The following is a 21,564-nucleotide window of genomic DNA, read 5'->3' on the forward strand; positions in this document are numbered from 1 at the left end:
ACAATAGCTTATGTACTCATTCTTCTTTATTAAATTCCTTTCTCAGTTTAATGGGGGCAACTAACCTTGGAGAACAATGTTGACAGAACTTTTAAATGTGCTCTTTTGCCTGATATGGCTAATAGATAATTTTCTGAATTAAGAACTGTAGTTGTTTATGTTTTAATGAGTACTGATTTCCCCCCCTACTTACATGGAAGCCAATAAATCATCATTTCTGTGCAGCAGAACATGCACAGACCTTGTAGTACATCTTCTAATATGGTTACAAGTTAATTAGTTGGTGTTCAGGAAGCTTGGTAGCTTTGATGCTGAAGCTGAAAGCATGGCTGCAATGCAGAATGCCCTGTCTTCTTCTTTTTTTTTAATTTAACATACATTCACAGGTTTTCTTTAACTGCATGGAAAAAACGAAGCTGCCGATTTTTTCAAGACTATATTTGACTTTTGCTATCAGTGCTGTGTTCTCGTCTGTTTTTCACCCTCTGTGGCCTAACCTTTGCTTGTGATGCAAGTTGAGCATGTAGAAATTAAGGGGGTTTTGCTCTTAACTTTGGTAGTTCAAAAATGGGGCACAGATGAAGTTGCCGCTTGGCTGGATCTGCTCAGTTTGGGAGAGTACAAAGAAATCTTCATCAGCCATGACATCCGAGGCTCTGAGCTTTTACATCTGGAAAGGCGAGATCTTAAGGTATTTTCTATGCGCTACTTTTCTGCTTATGATAATTTTTCTTTGATAGAAATTAATTAAAAACTTTCCTCTGTCCCTGTTCCAGCTGCGTGCTTGTAGCTTGGCTTTTAGTGTGCAAACTTGCAAAACAACAAACCAACCAACCCCAAACTAACATGCTGTCAGTTAGGCCAGACTTCCATCTTCTTATTAATAGGAATATTGGGAATTTGCTTCTTTTAATGATTTGTACAGAGTAATGGTGGAACCGGGCTTTGAGAAATCGCTAAATGTATTGGCTGTATTGTTTTATATGAAAATAACTACATTAACATGTGTATGAGGAACTGTATTATGGAAACTTGTGTCCTGACACAGATGGCTTCCTTCTGCCTGTTTTCTGGCCTTTAGCAGGTTTCTGTTGCACCACCTCAGTTTCCTGGGCATCAGTGAAGCTGTTATCCCTAGTTCCAGGTGTTTCTCTGCACCTCTGTGTGTTAAATTTTCATTACTTTTTTTTCCTGGAGAAGGTGAATGGAGGTGTATCGCTTTCTGAAATTAATAGCGTCTTAGGGAAGGTATGGACAAATGCCTTAATTGATTGAGCGTTAAATGCAACAGGTTCTGCAGAAGAATTGTACAGCTGCAATTCACAAGTTTTTTTTTAAATGATATTTATTAAAGTTTCAAACAAAATTACAATAATAAGAAAAAGATAAGAAAAAAGAAAATACAAAATACAGAAAAATAAAGAACAGTTAAAAACAAATCAATCTTTCCATATCTTGTCTTTCATTTACTTGTTTCGCTGACCTCCTCACACCTCCCTTTTTTGTATTCCAGTTCAATTAGTTAATTCAGCAAATCCTTTCCCTCTTTATTTTTATCTTAATCCTTTGTCTTGATATATTATAACTTTAGATTCACACCTATTAGCAATCCATATTTACATACTCCTTTGTAACATTGCTGCTAAAACCACTTAACTTCATTCCAACATCATTCTAACATTCATTAATTTTACAGTATTTCTGTAAATAATCTTTAAATTTCTTCCAATCTTCTTCCACCAACTCTTCTCCCTGGTCTCGGATTCTGCCAGTCATTTCCGCCAGTTCCATATAGTCCATTTGCAATTCACAAGTTTGCAATGAGTCCACAATGCCTTAGTTTACACACATTTATACAAACAAGGAAGGTGATTCATGGGAATCACAATGTTGTATGAATTGACTCTGTTGAAATTTGTAGTGAAATATTCAGACTTATCTGAAAATTTATAATCCTCTCTTTCATAAAATATGACAAGGCAGCTCCTAACATATAAAATGCAACAAAACCAGTCTGTTAATATCTATAAAGCTATAAAATCTATAATCTATAATTAAAAGCATCAGTAAAATGTCAGTAAATACTGGTTGTTTTAAAGAAAAAAACATATCGTGAAGACCTGCCTGAACTGTGCCATTTTCAGAAGACATCAGAAAGGAGGCAGGGACTGTTCCTGTTTGAACCTCTATAGGCAGGGAGTTCCACAGGAAAGAGAAGGGCTTGCCACCCTAAAGGCTCAATTCCTAGGGGAGGCCATCCAAACCTCACAGGCCTGGGAGAAATGAAAAAGATGATATAACTCTTGATACTACTAATAATTGGTTAATTTAATCATATTTCTTTCCTATTGGTTATGAACATATCTAGAATTACTTCTGATTATCGTGTCATTTTCCAATTTCACTATTTTAGTGGAAATGCCTAGTTTCTCTTAAGAAACTAATACTCATTTGTTAAGTACGAGAAAGGTAGTTTACATGTGTATTTTTATATAATAAATCCTGACATTAGAGAGTAGCTGAGACATTTCCCTCTGTTAGTAAGCTAGTTTTTAACTAGTTATGAAAAGTACCCCCCCATTATATTTTGGTTAAAGGGACCCCTGACCATTAGGTCCAGTCGTGGCCGACTCTGGGGTTGCGGCGCTCATCTCGCTTTATTGGCTGAGGGGGCCGGCGTACAGCTTCTAGGTCATGTGGCCAGCATGACTAAGCCGCTTCTGGCGAACCAGAGCAGTGCACGGAAATGCCGTTTACCTTCCCGCCGGAGCGGTACCTATTTATCTACTTGCACTTTGACGTGCTTTCGAACTGCTAGGTTGGCAGGAGCAGGGACCGAGCAACGGGAGCTCACCCCGTCGCGGGGATTCGAACCGCCGACCTTCTGATCGGCAAGTCCTAGGCTCTTTGGTTTAACGCATACCGCCACCCGCTTCCATATTTTGGTTACCTTACTTCTAAAGTCAATGGACTGCTTTGCATGACATGGTAAGCCATGTGTCTGTGCGGGATCCCGGAGATGGGGTTGGCAGGAGCACAAAGAAATCTTGAGAACAGGCCCCAAGGGGAGGGGACTCATAGAACAGGGTCACTAGGACTGAGTCTTGGAAGAAGAAGAAGAAGAGGAGGAGGAGGAGTTTGGATTAGATATCCCGCTTTAATACTACCCTAAGGAGTCTCAAAGCGGCTAACATCCTCCTTTCCCTTCCTCCCCCACAACAAACACTCTGTGAGGTGAGTGGGGCTGAGAGACTTCAGAGAAGTGTGACTAGCCCAAGGTCATCCAGCAGCTGCATGTGGAGGAGCGGGGAAGCGAACCCGGTTCACCAGATTACGAGTCCACCGCTCTTAACCACTACACCATATGCTTCAGGCTGTTACAGGTCCTCTTTGTTCCAAATTACATGTTCAAGAAAATAGCATGGCAAAGTCATCCCTGAACTGTATCCCACTGCCATTCAAGTCAGGGTGAACATAAAGGATAATTCAGTAATGGGAAGTAGCCTCAATTGCAAGGGAGAGTTTTTGTGCAAGGCTTCTCTGTGAGAGACTCTGTGAGAGACTCGGTAGGAGGTTAATGAGAAGAAGCATTCAAGTACTGTATATATGATTGTTTCCTTTTTTCTACCCCACAAACCTAGTTCAATTTGTTACACTATTTTTATGGAAAGGATCCCATCTGCAATTTCTGAAAAGGCCAAAATTGTGGATGGTCAAAACACACTAGGTGAAATTAGGAGGGATTGCCAACAATACGTTCCTGGACACCTGCCCCCTTTCTACCCCTGTTTTTATTTTATTTTATTTTATTTTTTTTATTTTATTTATTTTATTTTATTTTATTTTATTTTATTTTATTTTATTTTATTTTATTTTATTTTATTTTATTTTATTTTATTTTATTTTATTTTATTTTATTTTATTTTATTTTATTTTATTTTATTTTATTTTATTTTATTTTATTTTATTTTATTTTATTTTATTTTATTTTATTTTATTTTATTTTATTTTATTTTATTTTATTTTATTGCAAGATGTGTAAAGCAGAAGGCAGATGGGTTAAATGCATGCAAGTGGTGGCCATACTGTATAAATTTCATTCTTTGTTGCTGATTGTTACAAAATATTTGATTAGGGGGATTATTCGGAGCACTTCCTTAAAAACAGATCAGCCTTGGAAGTTGAGTTGAAGGAACTAATTTCTGGAGTAATCTTATTGCATCTTCTGTGTTAATCAGGCAAGATTTTGGGTAGACATTTTGTAACGACTTCTTCTCAGAAGGAAGCTTTTCTCCATATCCTCTGCTTCCCAGCTGCATCCCTTGTTAGGATACTCGTTTAATCCCAGCAGCTTCGTGACGATCGCCATGTAATGCCAAAGTGACACTTATCATTCTGAAATGTGGGCGTGCAATGGCTTTCCAACTTGGGTTTTTCACAGCACAATAAACACATCAAAGTCTCTGTGCTTTTCCCACACGTAGAGGAAAACCTATTGTTCTCTGAAGGGACCTTGTCATTTCTGCCAGTCAAGAGATTCATTCCACCAGATATTAAAAGAGAGGGACCTAAACTGGGCTTTTGGGGGGGGGGACATAGACATAACAGAAGACAAATCTGAGATGTCTTGGGCAGAAAAATCTGTTGTGGGTCGCAACATTTAGGATACAGTGGAGGTAGGATGTAGGAATCTGCCTTGTACTATCAGACCATTCATCTATCTAGCTCACTGTTGTCTAAATGGACTGCCCCACCTGGAGGGGTGGGGGTGGGGGGTCTGAGCCTGGGTGTTCCTCTGTACAAAGCATGCTCTCTACTGCTGAGATGCAGCCCTTCCCCCAGAGGTTGACATTTTCTGGATATATCGAGAAACCTCCTGTTTAAATGTCCCATGAGTTTATTAGAATTTTTTTTGCATTATTGTTGCAGGTAAGTAACGTTATCTAAATCTATTCGAAATAAATAACAAAAATTGTCTTTACATCTTAATATTTAGAAATACACCTTGTTCAGGAAATTACATTAGTAGTAGTAGTAGTAGTAGTAGTAGTAGTAGTAGTAGTACAGTGGTACCTTGGTTTACGAACTTAATCCGTTCCGGAAGTCCGTTCTTAAACCAAAGCGATCTTAAACCAAGGTGTGCTTTCCCATAGCAGCAGGGGACTCGATTTACAAATGGAACACACTCAACAGGAAGCGAAACATATTCTGCTTCCAAGGCAAAGTTCACAAACCAAAACACTTACTTCTGGGTTTGCAGTGTTCTTAATCCAAGTTGTTCACAAACTAAGCTGTTCTTAAACCACTGTACAGTGGTACCTCGGGTTAAGTACTTAATTCGTTCCGGAGGTCCGTACTTAACCTGAAACTGTTCTTAACCTGAAGCACCACTTTAGCTAATGGGGCCTCCTGCTGCTGCCGTGCCGCTGGAGCATGATTTCTGTTCTCATCCTGAAGCAAAGTTCTTAACCTGAAGCACTATTTCTGGGTTAGCAGAGTCTGTAACCTGAAGCGTAGGTAACCTGAAGCGTATGTAACCCGAGGTACCACTGTATTAGTATTATTAGTATTATCACTATTATTTGCCATGGCTGCAGGAATTGCTTTTAAGAACTCTGCCATGTGTCATCAGTCATGGGAACTGGTGCTTATTACATGATTAGCACAGTAGCAATGGTTGGGGGGGTATTTTTTTATTATGGGTTCCTTGCTCTCTCCCTGTGCTTTTGACTAGAGGTAGGATCATTCCTGGAAACCTGCCCCCTTTGCTGGCCATCTGAACCGGTCCTCATTGTTAAAGGTTAAAAGATCATTGGGTGCCTGTGAGCAAACTCTTGTGACTGACCTTTCCCTTCTCCTTGTCTTGTAGGACCTGGGGATCACGAAAGTGGGTCATATGAAGCGAATCCTTCAGGGAATTAAAGAACTCGGCCGGACCTTGCCTTTGACTGAAGTATAGTTCTCTTGCTGGCCTCTGAAGAAGAAAGGCTGTTTATGCAAAGCCGTGGAGGCGCATTGCCTTCTCTGTAGGTTTCTGCACGGATGTGTGGGTGTCAGTATGTGGCGTGCGAGGGATTGTGTTGGGGGCATTGCTTGAAAACAGAGCCTAAGGGGAGTCCTTGGAAGGTTTTGTGGGGCCTAACGTTGCTGCGAAGTACATTGCGAAGAGCAGCTCTTAAAAAGTCCGCTTTTGACCGAAATCTGGCCTGGGTAGCTTATGCGTTATCTAGCAAAGGCCAATCAAGATCGGATGGCTTTCCTTACATAGATGGGATTTCTCAGTACTGCAACAAATAACTTAATGCAGGGAGAGCATTAGGTTTGAAAAATTCCTGAGGCCTGGAAACACTTGCCAATGTGTTGGAGGGACGGATGACCGGTGGGTTTTTCAGGCAATGCTGATAACCTCGGCAACCTCCCTCCTCTTCTGCCTCTGACCAAGAAATCAGGCCGGAGCCACCATGCTGTATACCGTGAGTGCAAACTGTAATGTCTGGTTTGCCTGCCTGAACTGTCCTTTTTGTTGCATGACACACCTGACACTTTACAGACTTGAACAACTTTTATATCGGTTTGGAATACGGTTTAATTTATTACTATTCTGTGTCTTGTGTTGGTTGAAGGCTTTTTTCTGACGTCGTTCGTACCCTAAACGTGCTGTGAACATCTCTGCTATTCTCCAGCATGGGATGTATATTAAATATAATGGAGAGTCTATGTCCTCTGGCTGCAAGTAACTTAATAGTATTTTTAAAAGGCTGGTACCTCACAATATTATGAGTTTACTCCCGAGAAACAGAATTATCTGAATATTTTCTTATCGGCTATAAAATATGCAATGTTTATCTCTTACAGCCTCTCTTAAGGCAACTGCTAGCTTACTTTGAGTATTTAAACTTCAAAGCATGGCAGTATTGTGACTCATAGCAAGGTGGATGTTTGCTAATTCAGTGGTAGCAACCTGATTATGTTCACAGAACTAAGATTACTTCATATTGAAGGCACACTTGGACCAATTATTTGAATATCAGGGCTTGATTATGTATTTTTTAATGGAATCAGTAAAAATTACAGAGCATATCAAATATTCAGTTTACCAACACAAGGCGTGTCTTTCCTGTAAATATTAAGCAAATACTTCTTTTAGTACAGAAATTATCCTCTTTAGAAATACTTAATTCCTGGGATATGCGTGAAGCCTGTTTATCGGTGTATTTGTTAAAATGGACTAGTAAAATGGATTAAGAATTGTCTGTCTTAAAAATTCTAATCCCTTTATTAAAATAATATAAAATGTATTTTTATTTGTTTCTCAGCTGAGGCAGAGCTCTTTCAGGTGAATGCTTAAACCTTTCACGTTAAAAATAACCAGTGTCAAGTACTAGGTCCTAAATTGACTGGTGTGATATAATTAAAGATTGTCCAACAATGAAGAACATAAAGACAGTACCTAATAGAAGACAAAATATCTATTCTGATACATGTCATGATTTCCCCTTCTGCTTAAGTGGCAGTGAACAACAATGGGGAATCCTGAGCGATGCTACAATTGAACGTGATCCATCATAGCTTCTGAAAGAAATTTGATCAGCTCAGATAGCAACTATTGCTCATCAGAATTATGGTAGCATTTTATCACTCCAAATAAGTTGGACTTTCTACCAAGCTTAGGTGGAGCTCCACAAAAACAGCGTTCAGCATCCAGTTTTCAAAATGCTGTTGTGCTTTTGTGCTAACAGTGTATGGACAAATTCTTTGTTGCATATACTTTTAAAAGGAGTACTTGAAGCATCCTTTTATATTAAGATGAAACTTGTTATTTCTTCATTGTTGTGAAATTTTAGCTATTTTTTTAAATAAACCATATAGCTCAAAAGTACAGACACTAACAATTTTCTAGTTTTACGGTGGTCAACGTAAGATTCACCATTAATGTTATTTACTGAATTACGATAACTTACAGCAGGAATTTGTTTACTTTTCCAATGATAGCACTGGTTCTCTCAAACTTTGTCTTACATGCCCACAAAGGCACGTAAGGGATTAAATGTGAACTCTTAGCATAGATGCCCTTGAAGAGAGCCAGCCTATTTGGCAGAGATCCACAACTCTGACATTACTACATCTTTTTATAGTTTCACCGATTTATTTATTTTAGACTCTTAAAAGACGACAACATTTTCAGCAGGTGATTACAATTACAATGGTAGATTTCTAACACATAAATTTTTTCTAGGCTTTTTATATTGGCTCTGCTCCAAAGATCTCTGTGGGAACTTTGATGTCCACACAGACTAACACATGAAAAGGCTTTCTTTATTCACTTTAACTATGGGAAGCAGCGTCAGTGTCATGCGATGGATACAGAGGGAGAGCAGTCTTTGCTAATGAAGTGAATTAATTACCACCTGAATAGGAAGGAAGTCTGTAAAGCCTAGATGAAAATTATATAAAACCTTGGCTAACTATCACATACCAAAGATGAAATCTTGTGAAACAGGATGACTATCGCCAATACTAAATATTTCCCTTAAGGATGTAGGGTTAGGAAGACATTGTAGACACATGCATAGTAAAAGAGAGTTATGGAAAAATAGTTTGCAAAGTGACATGATTGATGTATTGATGAAGCTTTACGAAGGAGCAGAAATTGATGTGCATTGTTTCTCAACATCTGTACCAATTGTCAGATAGTATTGCTGCCTATAAGGACATTCTGATTTAGAACTAATCTGTTGTAACATTATTTGCTCAAAATGTTGCATCTATTGCCTTTAAAATGTACAATGCCTTCTTTTGATTCTGAGCAAAAGTGAAACACAAATTTTCAACAGTATCTGAAAGGGTTACATAGAAACACCACATAGAGAGGAAAGGTTTAGTTATGATCAATCTGGTCATGACAATTTGGTTATAATAACCCCCATGCCTTCTGGATGGAACATCAATATACAATTTTACGGAAGCAAAGAATGCATGGGCATTGAATACAGAAAGGCATTAAATTTTTTTATTATTATTAAAATGAATGTTCAGTACAGTACCGTAGTTTTCGCTCCATAACACGCGTTTTTTTCCTCCTTGAAAGTAAGGGGAAATGTCTGTGCGTGTTACGGAGCGAATGCTTCCCTCCTCCGTGGTTTCCAGCGGGAGAAGAGCCGCTGAATGGGGAGGAGAGAGGGACAGAGTGCCTGCTTCTTTAAAGGAGCAAAGAGGGAGGGGAGAGGAGCCACTTACACGAGTGTAAGGGGCTCCTGTCCGGTTGGCTCCTTTAAAGCAAGCAGGCTCTGTATCTCTCTCCTCCCCACTCAGCGGCTCTTCTCCCGCTTTGCTGGAAATAGCAGGAAAGCAGGCTCTCTGTCCCTCCAGCAAAGTTTTTCAGCTCGCTAAGGGGGGGGGGGAGGGAGAGAAGCAGAGCCTGCTCCACGCGTGCTCCTTGTCCCTTGAGTGCTTTTCCTTCCCTCCCCACTCAAAATGTGGTTACAAAGCACAGATCCACATGGATCCTCAGGATTTTTGCACTGGGTCACCCCAAATTCAGCATCAGATCACATAGCATGTCCATGGCTACAGCCTGCACCAAAAAACACACACGCACCCACTGTTTCATGGGGCCGCAATGGCGCAAAAACGTGGTTACAAAGCATGGATCCACATGGATCCTCAGGATTTTTGCATTGGGCTACCCCAAACTCACCGTCAGATCACATGTCTGTGGCCACAGCATGAACCAGAAAAATCATACATCCACTGTTTCGTTTAGAATATTTTTTTTTCTTGTTTTCCTCCTCTAAAAACTACATGCGTGTTATGGTCGGGTGCGTGTTATCGAGCGAAAAATACGGTATTTGAAATAGAATGTCCCCATTGTTTTCAGTTTGATACTTTATTTTAAAATTCTCACAAAGCATGGTTTTCCCCACATTCCAAGGACTCATTCCACCGTTGCCAGCAGATAGCTGAATCTTTTATATACTTTTTGCTTTTAAACTGGACATAAATGTCAAGCCGCTTCCTGAAAGCTGCACTAAATCCTCACCCTATGTACATTCTCTCTTCTTAGATATCTAGATAAAAATTTGTTCGGGTATGGCTGTTGCCTTCTATTTTGTCCAAGAGGCAGTGGCCAGTTTAACATTTAACATATCCCTTTAATGTAATGGTGAGTGATAAAATACAGAAATATTCTTTCATTTAAACTATACCTTGAAGACAAGAGTTTATATTGTATGTCATAGGAGATAAAAAGTTAGAATTAATATTGATTTCAGTTGTTAATATTTATAGTTGCACTGCGAAGGTCCATCACTCTTTATAGCTGTATATGCATCATTTTTATATAGGCAAAAGATGGTTGACAGGTCTGTCAACTAGTTATGTCAAAAGGCTTGTGTGTGTTGGTGTGCATTCAGACTTGGTTGGGGCAAATGGCTAAGACAGAACTATAGATTAAAATTGCAACCAATGAATTGCCAAAAATGCCGAGCAGGGTCTGGTCATGGTGTGTCCAGTGGGTCAGAGCTGCCCTCCTGACACTGCTACAGTACTTACTTGGATGGGATTGATGTGGGGCAGCAGTGAGATTGGGGCAAGGTGGGTTCTTTCCTGGTGCACCCATGAGGCCACAATGTTGCTGCTGCCCAGTTAGGCAAACAGGACTTGCGCCAGTGTTGGCACGGCAGATCCAGGGCCCCACTTCACTGTTGGTGGGTTCTGTTGATGTTTGGCAATCCAGCCATTGCGGCACTTGTAGATCCCATTGATTCCATGTGCTGAAATTAAATAGGTGTAGTGCATCAGCAAGGATGCGGGTGGCGCTATGGTCTAAATCACTGAGCCTAGGGCTTGCCGATCAGAAGGTCGGCGGTTCAAATCCCTGCGATGGGGTGAGTTCCATTGTTCGGTCCCAGCTCCTGCCAACCTAGCAGTTCGAAAGCATGTCAAAGTGCAAGTAGATCAATAGGTACCGCTCTGGCGGGAAGGTAAACGGCGTTTCCGTGTGCTGCTCTGGTTCGCCAAAAGCAGCTTAGTCATGCTGGCCACATGACCCAGAAAGCTGTCTGTGGACAAACGCCGGCTCCCTCGGCCTATAGAGCGAGATGAGCGCCGCAACCCCAGAGTCGTCGGCGACTGGACCTAATGGTCAGGGGTACCTTTTAGTGCATCAACACTAGTCTATTGTGTATTAACACTTGTACAATAAGCACTTTGTATACTGAGATTTGATACTACAGATATTTGTTATGGCATTGAGACCAAGAAAGATCCGTGCTCTTAATCCACTACAGAACTTTTAAAGACTAAAAGAATGATATTTTTACAGACAGGTATCCTTGATAAAGAGCCCATTTTATCTTTGGTTGCATTTTGAGTGTTTTAAGAGCTGAATAAATAGTTAGTGGGTGTTCCATTACACGTGGAAACAATGCATTACCATGTAAGTAAAAAAAACCCCAACAGCTTCTGGATTATAGCATCACTAAGAAATGGAAGCCAATCTTAGGCTATGTATGCAGAAAGGTTTGGGCTTCATTTTCAGGGCTCCCCTTAAATTCTGTGAGAGAAATCGTGTCCTCTTCACAGAGGGCACGTGTTACGGTGAGATCACTAAAACCGACCTCAGTGTGTGTGTGGGAGCGATTGGATAGCCACAACAACCTGATTGGGTCCCTCGGTTGCTGGGGTAGTTCTGGCCAATGGGTTGAGAGAATTTGCAGCTGGGGGACCTATTTATACCGTTGCACGTTTCGTCGAGCTTCCTCTTAGCGCCTTGTGCTTCGGATCACCCGCCCACCCTCCCTATATTTAGGATCTTGCCACGACCTTGCTATGCCATTGTGGGTCGTCTGCTTTCAGGGCAGGGGCCCGGTAGGAATTTTCCCATTCAGCTGATTGGCTGGTGCCACTTGGGTATCGTCTGCCACGTAGCAAATCATCACAACTTTGTAAGGTTTGGCAGTTAGGCATTGGTTCAAGGTGTGGTGGAGGGGAGGTTGTCGCACCTGCCCCTCTCAATGTGCGATAGGGTATTCCGTTAGAGGAATCCAGGTGGTCGCCATGCTTTTGTCCGATCCCCTTCCAGGGGTTAGGGCCACGCAAGAGCCCCTGGGAGCATTTTGGGGTGAGGTTGCATCTGTGGTAGGACCAATGCTCCCCCAGTATGTTTACTCTTACTGACTTCTGCTGTTGTAAGTGCTGCCCTGCTGGAGCAAGTCAAACCAATGCCTAAGGAAACCACTCACATTCTGTAATCAATAAAGTTGTGGCCCAAATTAGGCCAATAACCTTAAACCAGGCATCCCCAAACTCAACCCTCCAGATGTTTTGGGACTACAATTCCCATCGCCCCTGACCACTGGCCCTGTTAGCTAGGGATGATGGGAGTTGTAGTCCCAAAACATCTGGAGGGCCGAGTTTGGGGATGCCTGCCTTTAACTAATATTGGTATCAACTGTGTCTTTCTTTGGGAGGTCTTGGCGGTTTTCACACGCAAAGTAAATGGATTTCAACCATCAAAACTAAAAGTGGCACAGCCTCCTCCCTTGAAGACTGTGGGTTTGGGTTGTAGCCAACTAAGTTCTAGTCAGAGTAGACTCATTGTAATGGACCTTTTAGTTGTGGCCATTAATTTAAATGGGTCCACTTGGAGTAGGATTAACATTGGAGACAATCCATGGATATCTCCAGGGACAGATGACAAGTTTCTCCTGCTAGCCTAGTGCCGTTTGCTCCAGATAAGTCCCCAGATAAGTCCATGGCTGCTATTCTCTCTTTTGAGAAAAAGTAACCACCGCCACAATTTTGTTGTGCGGTCAGTGTATACCCTTGACAATCAATGCTTTTATCTTCACCGGATGTAATTGTCAATCACATTGACAGGTGTTTTGCTAAAAGAGGGTCTTCAAAGATTATAGTCACATTTTAACTTTTTGAAATAGGGAAACCCTAAGAAATATACCTTGTTTTTACATGTATAAGACAACCCCTGTTTTTTGAGCCCAAAATTAAGAAATAAATAATTGCAACGTTCCATGTATAAGACAACCTCCAATTTTAAACATAAAAAATTTGGGGGCAAATATAGCCTTATACACGGAAAAATACAGTAATTTGGAATTTTATTTTATTTTTGTCTGCTTTTTAAAGAAATAGTTCTGTGTTTTAAAAGGACAGATATGTGACTTTTACGGAAGCTAGTGGACTTTCCCATAAAATTGGGAAATGAAGAACACTGATTTTAACGCTGTGTCTTAAAATGTCGTTAGTATTGTGAAAGGGTTTGTTCAGAATTGTCACAGTGGTTGGAAAATAACTTAAAAATCATAGCCTGTAAGTAAAACAGAAAGCAACCAGCTATATTGATGTTGTTCTCAGTTGTCAAGTCGCAGTTTAGAGGAAAAAGAAATGTTGTTTCAGGACAGAGTGGTAGTTTACTTATGCTTTGTGGTGGTTGCAGCATGTATGTATTTGTGGTGATAACTTTATATATCTGCATATATCCAGTTCTTCAACTTGCTCTGAAGAAAACAAGTAGGCTCTGGTAAACAAGTGAATGCTTGAGTTCTTTATAATGAAGTATTAATTTCTGTCTGTGCTACGTATGATGTGGAAGGGGCTGGTGTAAATAAATATTGGTTCTCTAGGTAGCTACCCCTTGGGATGCGGGTGGCGCTGTGGGTAAAAGCCTCAGCGCCTAGGCCTTGCCGATCGAAAGGTCAGCGGTTCGAATCCCCGCGGCGGGGTGCGCTCCCGTTGTTCGGTCCCAGCGCCTGCCAACCTAGCAGTTCGAAAGCACCCCCGGGTGCAAGTAGATAAATAGGTACCGCTTACTAGCGGGAAGGTAAACGGCGTTTCCGTGTGCGGCTCTGGCTTGCCAGAGCAGCGATGTCACGCTGGCCACGTGACCTGGAAGTGTCTCCGGACAGCGCTGGCCCCCGGCCTCTTGAGTGAGATGGGCGCACAACCCTAGAGTCTGTCAAGACTGGCCCGTACGGGCAGGGGTACCTTTACCTTTTTAGGTAGCTACCCTCCAGACAGTTTGAGTAAATCACCATACATTTATTTAAATGAAAATTTGCACAAAGGAGTGTAAATTTCTGCTGCAAAGGCCACATAGTTGAACCTGATTTGCACGGCTTCGTGGCGGTGAGGGAAAGCAGTCCAGATTGAGGGGACATTTTGCTTGAGGTGATGCCTGCAGGCCTTCCTATTGAGAGGCTCTTGCAGGTAAAAACCAGGTGACTAAGAGTCTAAGATAAGGACAAATATTCCCAAGTCACTCTCTCTTGTCAGGGTCAAATAACTGCACTAATTTGTCAGTTGAGAAGCAACTGTTGTTCACATGATTTTTTTTACCTCTGAACTTTGAATTAATTATATGGAATATTAATTGTACTCTCTTCCCCTGGAACAGATATTTGCGGTGGGAAAAACAGTCAAACCTCGGTTGTTGAATGTAATCCATTCCGGAAGCCTGTTCGGCTTCTGAAATGTTCCACAACCGAATCACGGCTTCTGATTGGCTGTAAGAACTTCTTGCATTCAAGCGGAAGCCGCGTCGAATGTTTGGCTTCCAAAAAACGTTCAAAAACCGGAACACTTACTTCCGGGTTTTCAGCGTTCGGGAGCCGAAATGTACGATAACGGAGGCGTTCGGGAACTGAGGTTTGACTGTAGCAGTTTAAGCTTTTGTTGCATGTCTGCAATGTAGTATGCTGATTTATTATATAATTTGGATGGGTACTCAACTATGTTTTACACAGAGTAAATCCAATGAAAGGAATGAACATGAATAAGTTTGGTCTATTAACTCCAGCAGCTCCACTCTGCATTAAATACCACCCTAGTTTATAATAGTAGAATAATAACAACTACTACAAAATAACAACAGCAACATTATAAGAGTAAAAAGACAGTAACAGCAGTCTGATCCTTATTGGAAATGATATTCTGACAGTCTGCTGAAATAAAACTGTATAGTTTTGTCAACGTTAAACGTATTGCTTTGCAGTTACTCCAGTCCTTTAAAGACATTGTGCACCTGGTTAGCTTTAAACATGAGTCTCATCAATTAGTCTATTAAAAAACGGAAACAGTATTTGCTCCTTAAGACAGATATAGTACTGATAGAAAATGGAAGCTGCAACTTTAAAATACTGTATTTTTTGCTCTATAAGACTCACTTTTTCCATCCTAAAAAGTAAGGGGAAATGTGTGTGCGTCTTGTGGAGCGAATGCAGGCTGCGCAGCTATTCCAGAAGCCAGAACAGCAAGAGGGATTGCTGCTTTCACTGCGCAGTGATCCCTCTTGCTGTTCTGGCTTCTGAGATTCAGAATATTTTTTTTCTTGTTTTCCTCCTCCAAAAACTAGGTGCGTCTTGTGGTCTGGTGCGTCTTATAGAGCGAAAAATACGGTAGGTGTGAGGAACCCCACTGGTTTTACCCTCTCCTCCCAGCCACAAGCTATTTATAAGAAAATAACTGAAAGGGGAAAGGGCTTTGATGGCGTGCAAAATGTACCTTGGCCGGCTTCTTCCTCTACAAGAAGTTCAGATGTCTCAGTAGATGGATTTGTGTTCCTGACAAATACGCAAACAGTGCGCATGAATTTTGCATTTGCTAAGTATGCACTTGCCTTTTGAAGTGTCTGGGCTGAGCGATGGGGGTGGAGACGCTCCTTCAGGTCTACGTTATTTGGGCTTGGAAGTCTTTTTGCTTTTTAGCACAGGGAGAGATAAAAGGATATTGGACAGTTTTGTTGTTGTTTTTTAACCCATTTTGATACAAAACATCCTTGGAGAAAATGGTGAGATTTGAGTGGAGTTACTAAGGATTAAGTACATGCCTCTGTTTCCAAGTGAAATAGCTCTCTGTGCATGTCTGTGAAGGTTGCAGAATGGTTGCACGGATTGGGTCCCCCACAGCTTCCCACTGGCATTTTGTTGTTGTTTAGTCGTTTAGTCGTGTCCGACTCTTCATGACCCCATGGAACAAAGGACGCCAGGCACTCCTGTCTTCCACTGCCTCCCGCAGCTTGGTCAGACTCATGCTGGTATCTTCGAGAACACTATCCAACCATCTCGTCCTCTGTTGTCCCCTTCTCCTTGTGCCCTCCATCTTTCCCAACATCAGGGTCTTTTCCAGGGAGTCTTCTCTTCTCATGAGGTGGCCAAAGTATTGGAGTCTCAGCTTCAGGATCTGCCCCTCCAGTGAGCACTCAGGGCTGATTTCCTTAAGAATGGATAGGTTTGATTTTCTTTCAGTCCATGGGACTCTCAAGAGTCTCCTCCAGCACCATAATTCAAAAGCATCAATTCTTCGGCGATCAGCCTTCTTTATGGTCCAGCTCTCACTTCTATACATCACTACTGGGAAAACCATAGCTTTAACTATACGGACCTTTGTTGGCAAGGTGATGTCTCTGCTTTTTAAGATGCTGTCTAGGTTTGTCATTGCTTTTCTCCCAAGAAGCAGGCGTCTTTTAATTTCGCGGCTGCTGTCACCATCTGCAGTGTTCATGGAGCCCAAGAAAGTAAAATCTCTCACTGCCTCCATTTCTTCCCCTTCTATTTGCCAGGAGGTGATGGGACCAGTGGCCATGATCTTTGTTTTTTTGATGTTGAGCTTCAGACCACATTTTGCGCTCTCCTCCTTCACCCTCAATAAAAGGTTCTTTAATTCCTCCTCACTTTCTGCCATCAATGTTGTGTCATCTGCATATTTGAGGTTGTTGATATTTCTTCCGGCAATCTTAATTCCGGCTAGGGATTCATCCAGCCCAGCCACAACCCTCAACCAGTCTGAAAAAGTTTACTCATTCCTGTGCATAAATAAGTAAACGTAAATAAGTAACCATAGCCATTTGTCCCTGTGTGTGTGATTCCACATATGTGGGGAAAATTAATCCAGTTCCAGAGATATAAACGTACAAGATGGATAGCTTTTATCATAGTTGCTTTTTGTGTCAAGGTAAATGGTAGTGGACTGGGTTTACAAAATCTTAGGTGTGCCCAAACCTGCATGGGATTGCAGCCTCAACCCTTTATTTTCAGTGGAGTTGGTCACAGCATAGGATAAGGCTGTTAATATTTTGAATACTTATAACTTAACATAGCTCAAGGGGAGAATGCTTTTGACTGTTTCCATGAGAGATTCCTACAGGCTTCGATTCTATTGAAAAGACTTCGGCTTTTCCCAGTGTGCAACTATCATTTACTATAAAATAGTGGGGAGCCTCTGGCCTGCAGGAGATGTTGGGGAAGTTAAAGCTGTGGCTGCGAAAGAACAGCCAGCAGCTTGCTTATTATTATTATTATCCATCGTTGTTGTTATAATTATTAACTGCAAGGCTTCTTAGTTGTTCCTTTGCAGTTGCAGCTTGAACCCAGTTGAATTGTGTGCTGTTTGAATTGTGTGCTGTTGAGGTTTTTAAAGCTGTTTTCCGCAGGGATCCCATTCATTTAGGCCCTCCCCAAGGTATCTGATTCCCACCAAAAGCAGAGATATTTCTACAGTGGAAGGTTGAGTGTGTGTGTTTCATGGCTAAGACTCAGCAGGAAGAAAAGGAGATACTCTGCCTACTTTTGGGGGGCGGTGGGGGAGGCAGGAGTAAGGAGGAGAAATAAGGCAAACCATTACACTTAACCTTCTTTAAGCTTATTTCAATTCTGTGGTTTAAAACCAAAACAATTAAAATAGCTGAGCTACCTCTGTGAGTTCAGTTTTCAAATCTTGCATTTCTTCAAAATATACTTCCAGGCTTCTCTCTTTCTCAACCTTATTTTTTATATGTTTTGGTTGGAATTGGAAGGTTAGCCGCTTTTTAATCCAACGAGGTTACCAGCCCTTCTTTAGGGTATATGTTCTTCACAGCACAAGTGTTTTGTCCAATGTAACCCAAGGAATTTTAAACCCCAGAAATAGTAAGAAAGTATAGAACAGTCATACCTTGGGTTGCGAACGTGATCCTTGCAGGAGGCACGTTTGCAACCTGCAGCGCCGAATCTGCACATGCGCATGTGTGTGACGCAATTTGGTGTTTCTGCGCGAGCGCCGAAACCTGGAAGTAACCCGTTCTGGCACTTCTGGGTTAGGTGCGGTCCGCAACCCAAAAATGCACAACCCGCAGCGTTCGCAACCCGAGGTATGACTGTACCTGCAACTAAAACAAACCATTTCTTGCTGTGTTCTCCTCTGCATCCCTCAGAAAAAAAGCACTGGTTTTGTATCTTAAATGACGTTGCTTCTGCCAATGTCTGTGTATTTCAGGGTGTGCCAATCACTGACAAGGTCAGACATTTAGAGCCTCTAAGGTGACTTTGTTCTCAGTTAAATGTGCATATATTCCTTATGTGACCAAATGTGGAAAAGTACTAACGAGCCGGTCCTGCTGGTTAATGGCAATTTTGCAAAGTATTGCATGCGGGGAAAAATTCCTTCAGCAACATGTACTTCTTTTATTAATTCAAACAAACAAACAAACAAACCCAAAGTTTCAGCTAGTTAGCCAGATCTTTGAATTTTGTGTTTTTCAAAACCATATGAAGCTATCCATAATAATCAGATAGCAGCACTATTGCCAAAGTGTCTAATTTACATATTTTTTTGGATTGACAATTGTCTGAAGATTCCCGCTGGCTTTAATAGGAAGCTGTACAGGGTCTTCCGTGCCATTTCCCTCATTCCTCCTGCTGTTCTGCATTATAGCTAAGCCAGGAATATTGAGTTAACAAGAACTATGAAGCAGGTGCATATTTCTTACCTTTCATCTTTCGGGGTGCCTGGATTCCGTTTCTTGTCCAAGGCGTTTGATAACTCTGTTACTTTTCTAAATGCCAGCGTATGTGAGATCAGAAAGTAGTTATGCGAAGCCAACTCGTGTCAAACTGGAAGAACATTTATTTTCATTTATTAAAACTTGTGCATACTGCCTTTCCTCTTGTTAGATCAGGATGGCGTATGACATAAAATTAATACAAACACAAAACAATCGTAAAAGCAATAGGAGAGAAGTAAAATAGATTGAGATTTGCTCAAATTTAAATGTTTAAATTCCTGGGTGGGGGAAAATGTTTTTGTCTAGTGCAGGGGTAGTTAATCTCCAGTGGATGGACTCCAGTGTTCATCTGCCCATCAACCTAGCCAGTGGTCAGGAATGATGGGAGTTGTCATATGATGTGGAGGGAACCAGCGGAGCCAGCCCTGGTCTAGCACTGACATTTTCTCTTTGGGTGGCCATTCTACAACCTGGGCACCGCATCCATTCAAGGGACGGCTTCTTCCCCTAATGTGCAATTGCGAACAATTTAACCTTTCTGTGCCTACGTTTTCCCATTTGGAGAATGGGAATCCTGCCTAGCTAGCAGCTTATTTGCAAAACAGAGTCTGAAGATATCTAAATGACAAGTGCTATGCAAGTGATTAATGGTTTTCTTATGTTAAACAGCAGTTACCACAAATCTGAGTTTTATTTTCGTAGAGGTGGCATCATCAAGTCCAGCCCCCTGCAATGTAGGAATCTCAGCTGAAGCATCCATGACAGATGGTCACCCAACCTTATTGATTATTGATACTGATGACTCTTTCATAGTTCAGATCTTTACCTATGGGGTGGTGCGGCCTTCTTGCAGCAGGTATAGCCTCCTCCCATTGAGAGCGCCAACCTTAGTGCATGGGTTGTGTGCTTTGCCCCCTGAGAGTTTAGCCATTCCCTGAGCCCTGGGCCAGGCCATGGGCACTGAGATGCTCTGCAGGTGAGCCTAGCTGTCGTCTTCATATGCTGTAAAAAGACTCCGATTTTTCAGTGTGTCAACAAACTTGCCCATGAAATCTGTTGAGCAGAGAATGTTGTAAGTTTGGGCTTTATTTACTTGTATTTGTTTTTAAGAAACAGTGAGTTTTTGTTTGTTTACATACTGTTTACAATGACACAGGTTTATTTTTAATATATACAACGGTTGAGATATTTATTGCATATGCTATTTGAAAGATGTTTTATGTGTTTTGCACCTTTGGGATATATTGTTACATTTCTGTATTCGGAATATTTGGGTGGTTCTGTTAATAGTAATTTTATGACTTCTAAGTGACCAGTTTTTTTGTGCCTTCTTATTATTGGGTGCATGATTGCCTATTTATTATTGTATGGAAGTCATGGAGATGTGTATTTTTGTATGCAGCTGGAAGCAATGGTTGATTTTATTGTACATTTATGAGATATGCCTCCCTTAAAGGGCACTCGATGGATCTTCCTTCTGAAATAAACCAATACATACAATCTCAATAATTTATTTGAATTTTTTTTTAGTGAGAAATGGGTTTAATGAGCAGACTGACTTCTGAATAGACAAGATTGGGATTGACCTGGACGAGAACATCTAACACTCTGCATATTGTGTCCGTTGCTCTAGGACAGTGTTTCCCAACCTTGGGCCTCCAGCTGTTTTTGAACTAGAATTCCCATCATCCCTGACCACTGGTCTTGCTAGCTAGGGATGATGGGAGTTGTAGTCCAAAAACAGCTGGAGGCCCAAGGTTGGGAAACACTGCTCTAGGACTCCTTTGTCCATTGCACAACAAAAGATAGAGGGTGGTTGTCTCCGAAGATTGGATGGATGCCTGGCTCCTCATTCCTTTTATTCGTGTGCCACTTTTCCGCACACACAGAAAACATGCTCAAAGGGGATTACGACAAAGAAAACAATAACATTTCAAAAACAAACAGTGAAAAAGAATTTCCTAATAACATAGCAAAACAGCACAATAGCAAATATAATAACATACACAAAAAACCCTTTCAGAACTATAAATATAGCAAGATTATATAAACAACACCCAGCATGCAATAACAAAAATAACAAGGGAGCTTGACCGTTGCCCCTTGGTCGTAGAAACACCCCTCCCATGATGTGGCTTACAGTTCCTTTCCTTCAGCAGCTTCATAGAAAGCTTCCAAGTGCAGGGGGTGAGGTAATAATAATAATAATAATAATAATAATAATAATAATAATAATAATAATAATATTTGTACCCCGCCCATCTGGCTGGGTTTCCCCAGCCACTCTGGGCGGCTTCCACAAAGACCAAAAATACACTAATATGTCATACATTAAAAACTTCCCTGAACAGGGCTGCCTTCAGATGTCTTCTGAATGTCAGGTAGTTGTTTATCTCTTTGACATCTGGTGGGAGGGCGTTCCACAGGGCGGGCGCCACTACCGAGAAGGCCCTCTGCCTGGTTCCCTGTAGCTTTGCTTCTCGCAATGAGGGAACCACCAGAAGGCCCTTGGTACTGGACCTCAGTGTCCGGGCGGAACGGTGGGGGTGGAGAGGCTCCTTCAGGTATACTGGACCGAGGCCGTTTAGGGCTTTAGAGGTCAACACTGACACTTTGAATTGTGCTCGGAAACGTACTGGGAGCCAATGCAGATCTCTCAGGACCAGTGTTATGTGGTCTCGGCGGCTGCCCCCAGTCACCAGTCTAGCTGCCGCATTCTGGATTAGTTGTAGTTTCCGGGTCACCTTCAAAGGTAGCCCCACGTAGAGCACATTGCAGTAGTTCAGGTA

The 21,564-nt window shown here is 41.6% G+C and overlaps 1 protein-coding gene across 6 annotated transcripts in view; it reads left to right on the plus strand.

Annotated features, from left to right (window-relative positions):
* The window catches only part of DGKH (diacylglycerol kinase eta), a 105,732-nt gene extending 87,247 nt beyond the window's left edge, over positions 1–18,485 (plus strand). For 4 of the 6 annotated variants that reach the window (XR_013394055.1, XR_013394056.1, XR_013394057.1 and 1 more), the window contains exons 29-31: positions 561–691; positions 5,870–13,643; positions 14,019–18,485. Coding sequence is in view for 1 of the 6 variants with exons in the window: in XM_077933429.1 (XP_077789555.1) it covers positions 561–691; positions 5,870–5,959 (221 nt within the window). In the remaining 5 variants the exon portion in view is untranslated. Of the gene's footprint in view, positions 1–560; positions 692–5,869 lie in introns of all 6 variants that reach the window. The other 2 variants (XR_013394059.1, XM_077933429.1) reach the window with 2 other exon arrangements.
* The last annotated feature ends 3,079 nt before the right edge of the window (positions 18,486–21,564 follow it).

The sequence above is a fragment of the Podarcis muralis genome, chromosome 8, assembly GCF_964188315.1.
Source record: "Podarcis muralis chromosome 8, rPodMur119.hap1.1, whole genome shotgun sequence".
Lineage (NCBI taxonomy): Eukaryota > Metazoa > Chordata > Lepidosauria > Squamata > Lacertidae > Podarcis > Podarcis muralis.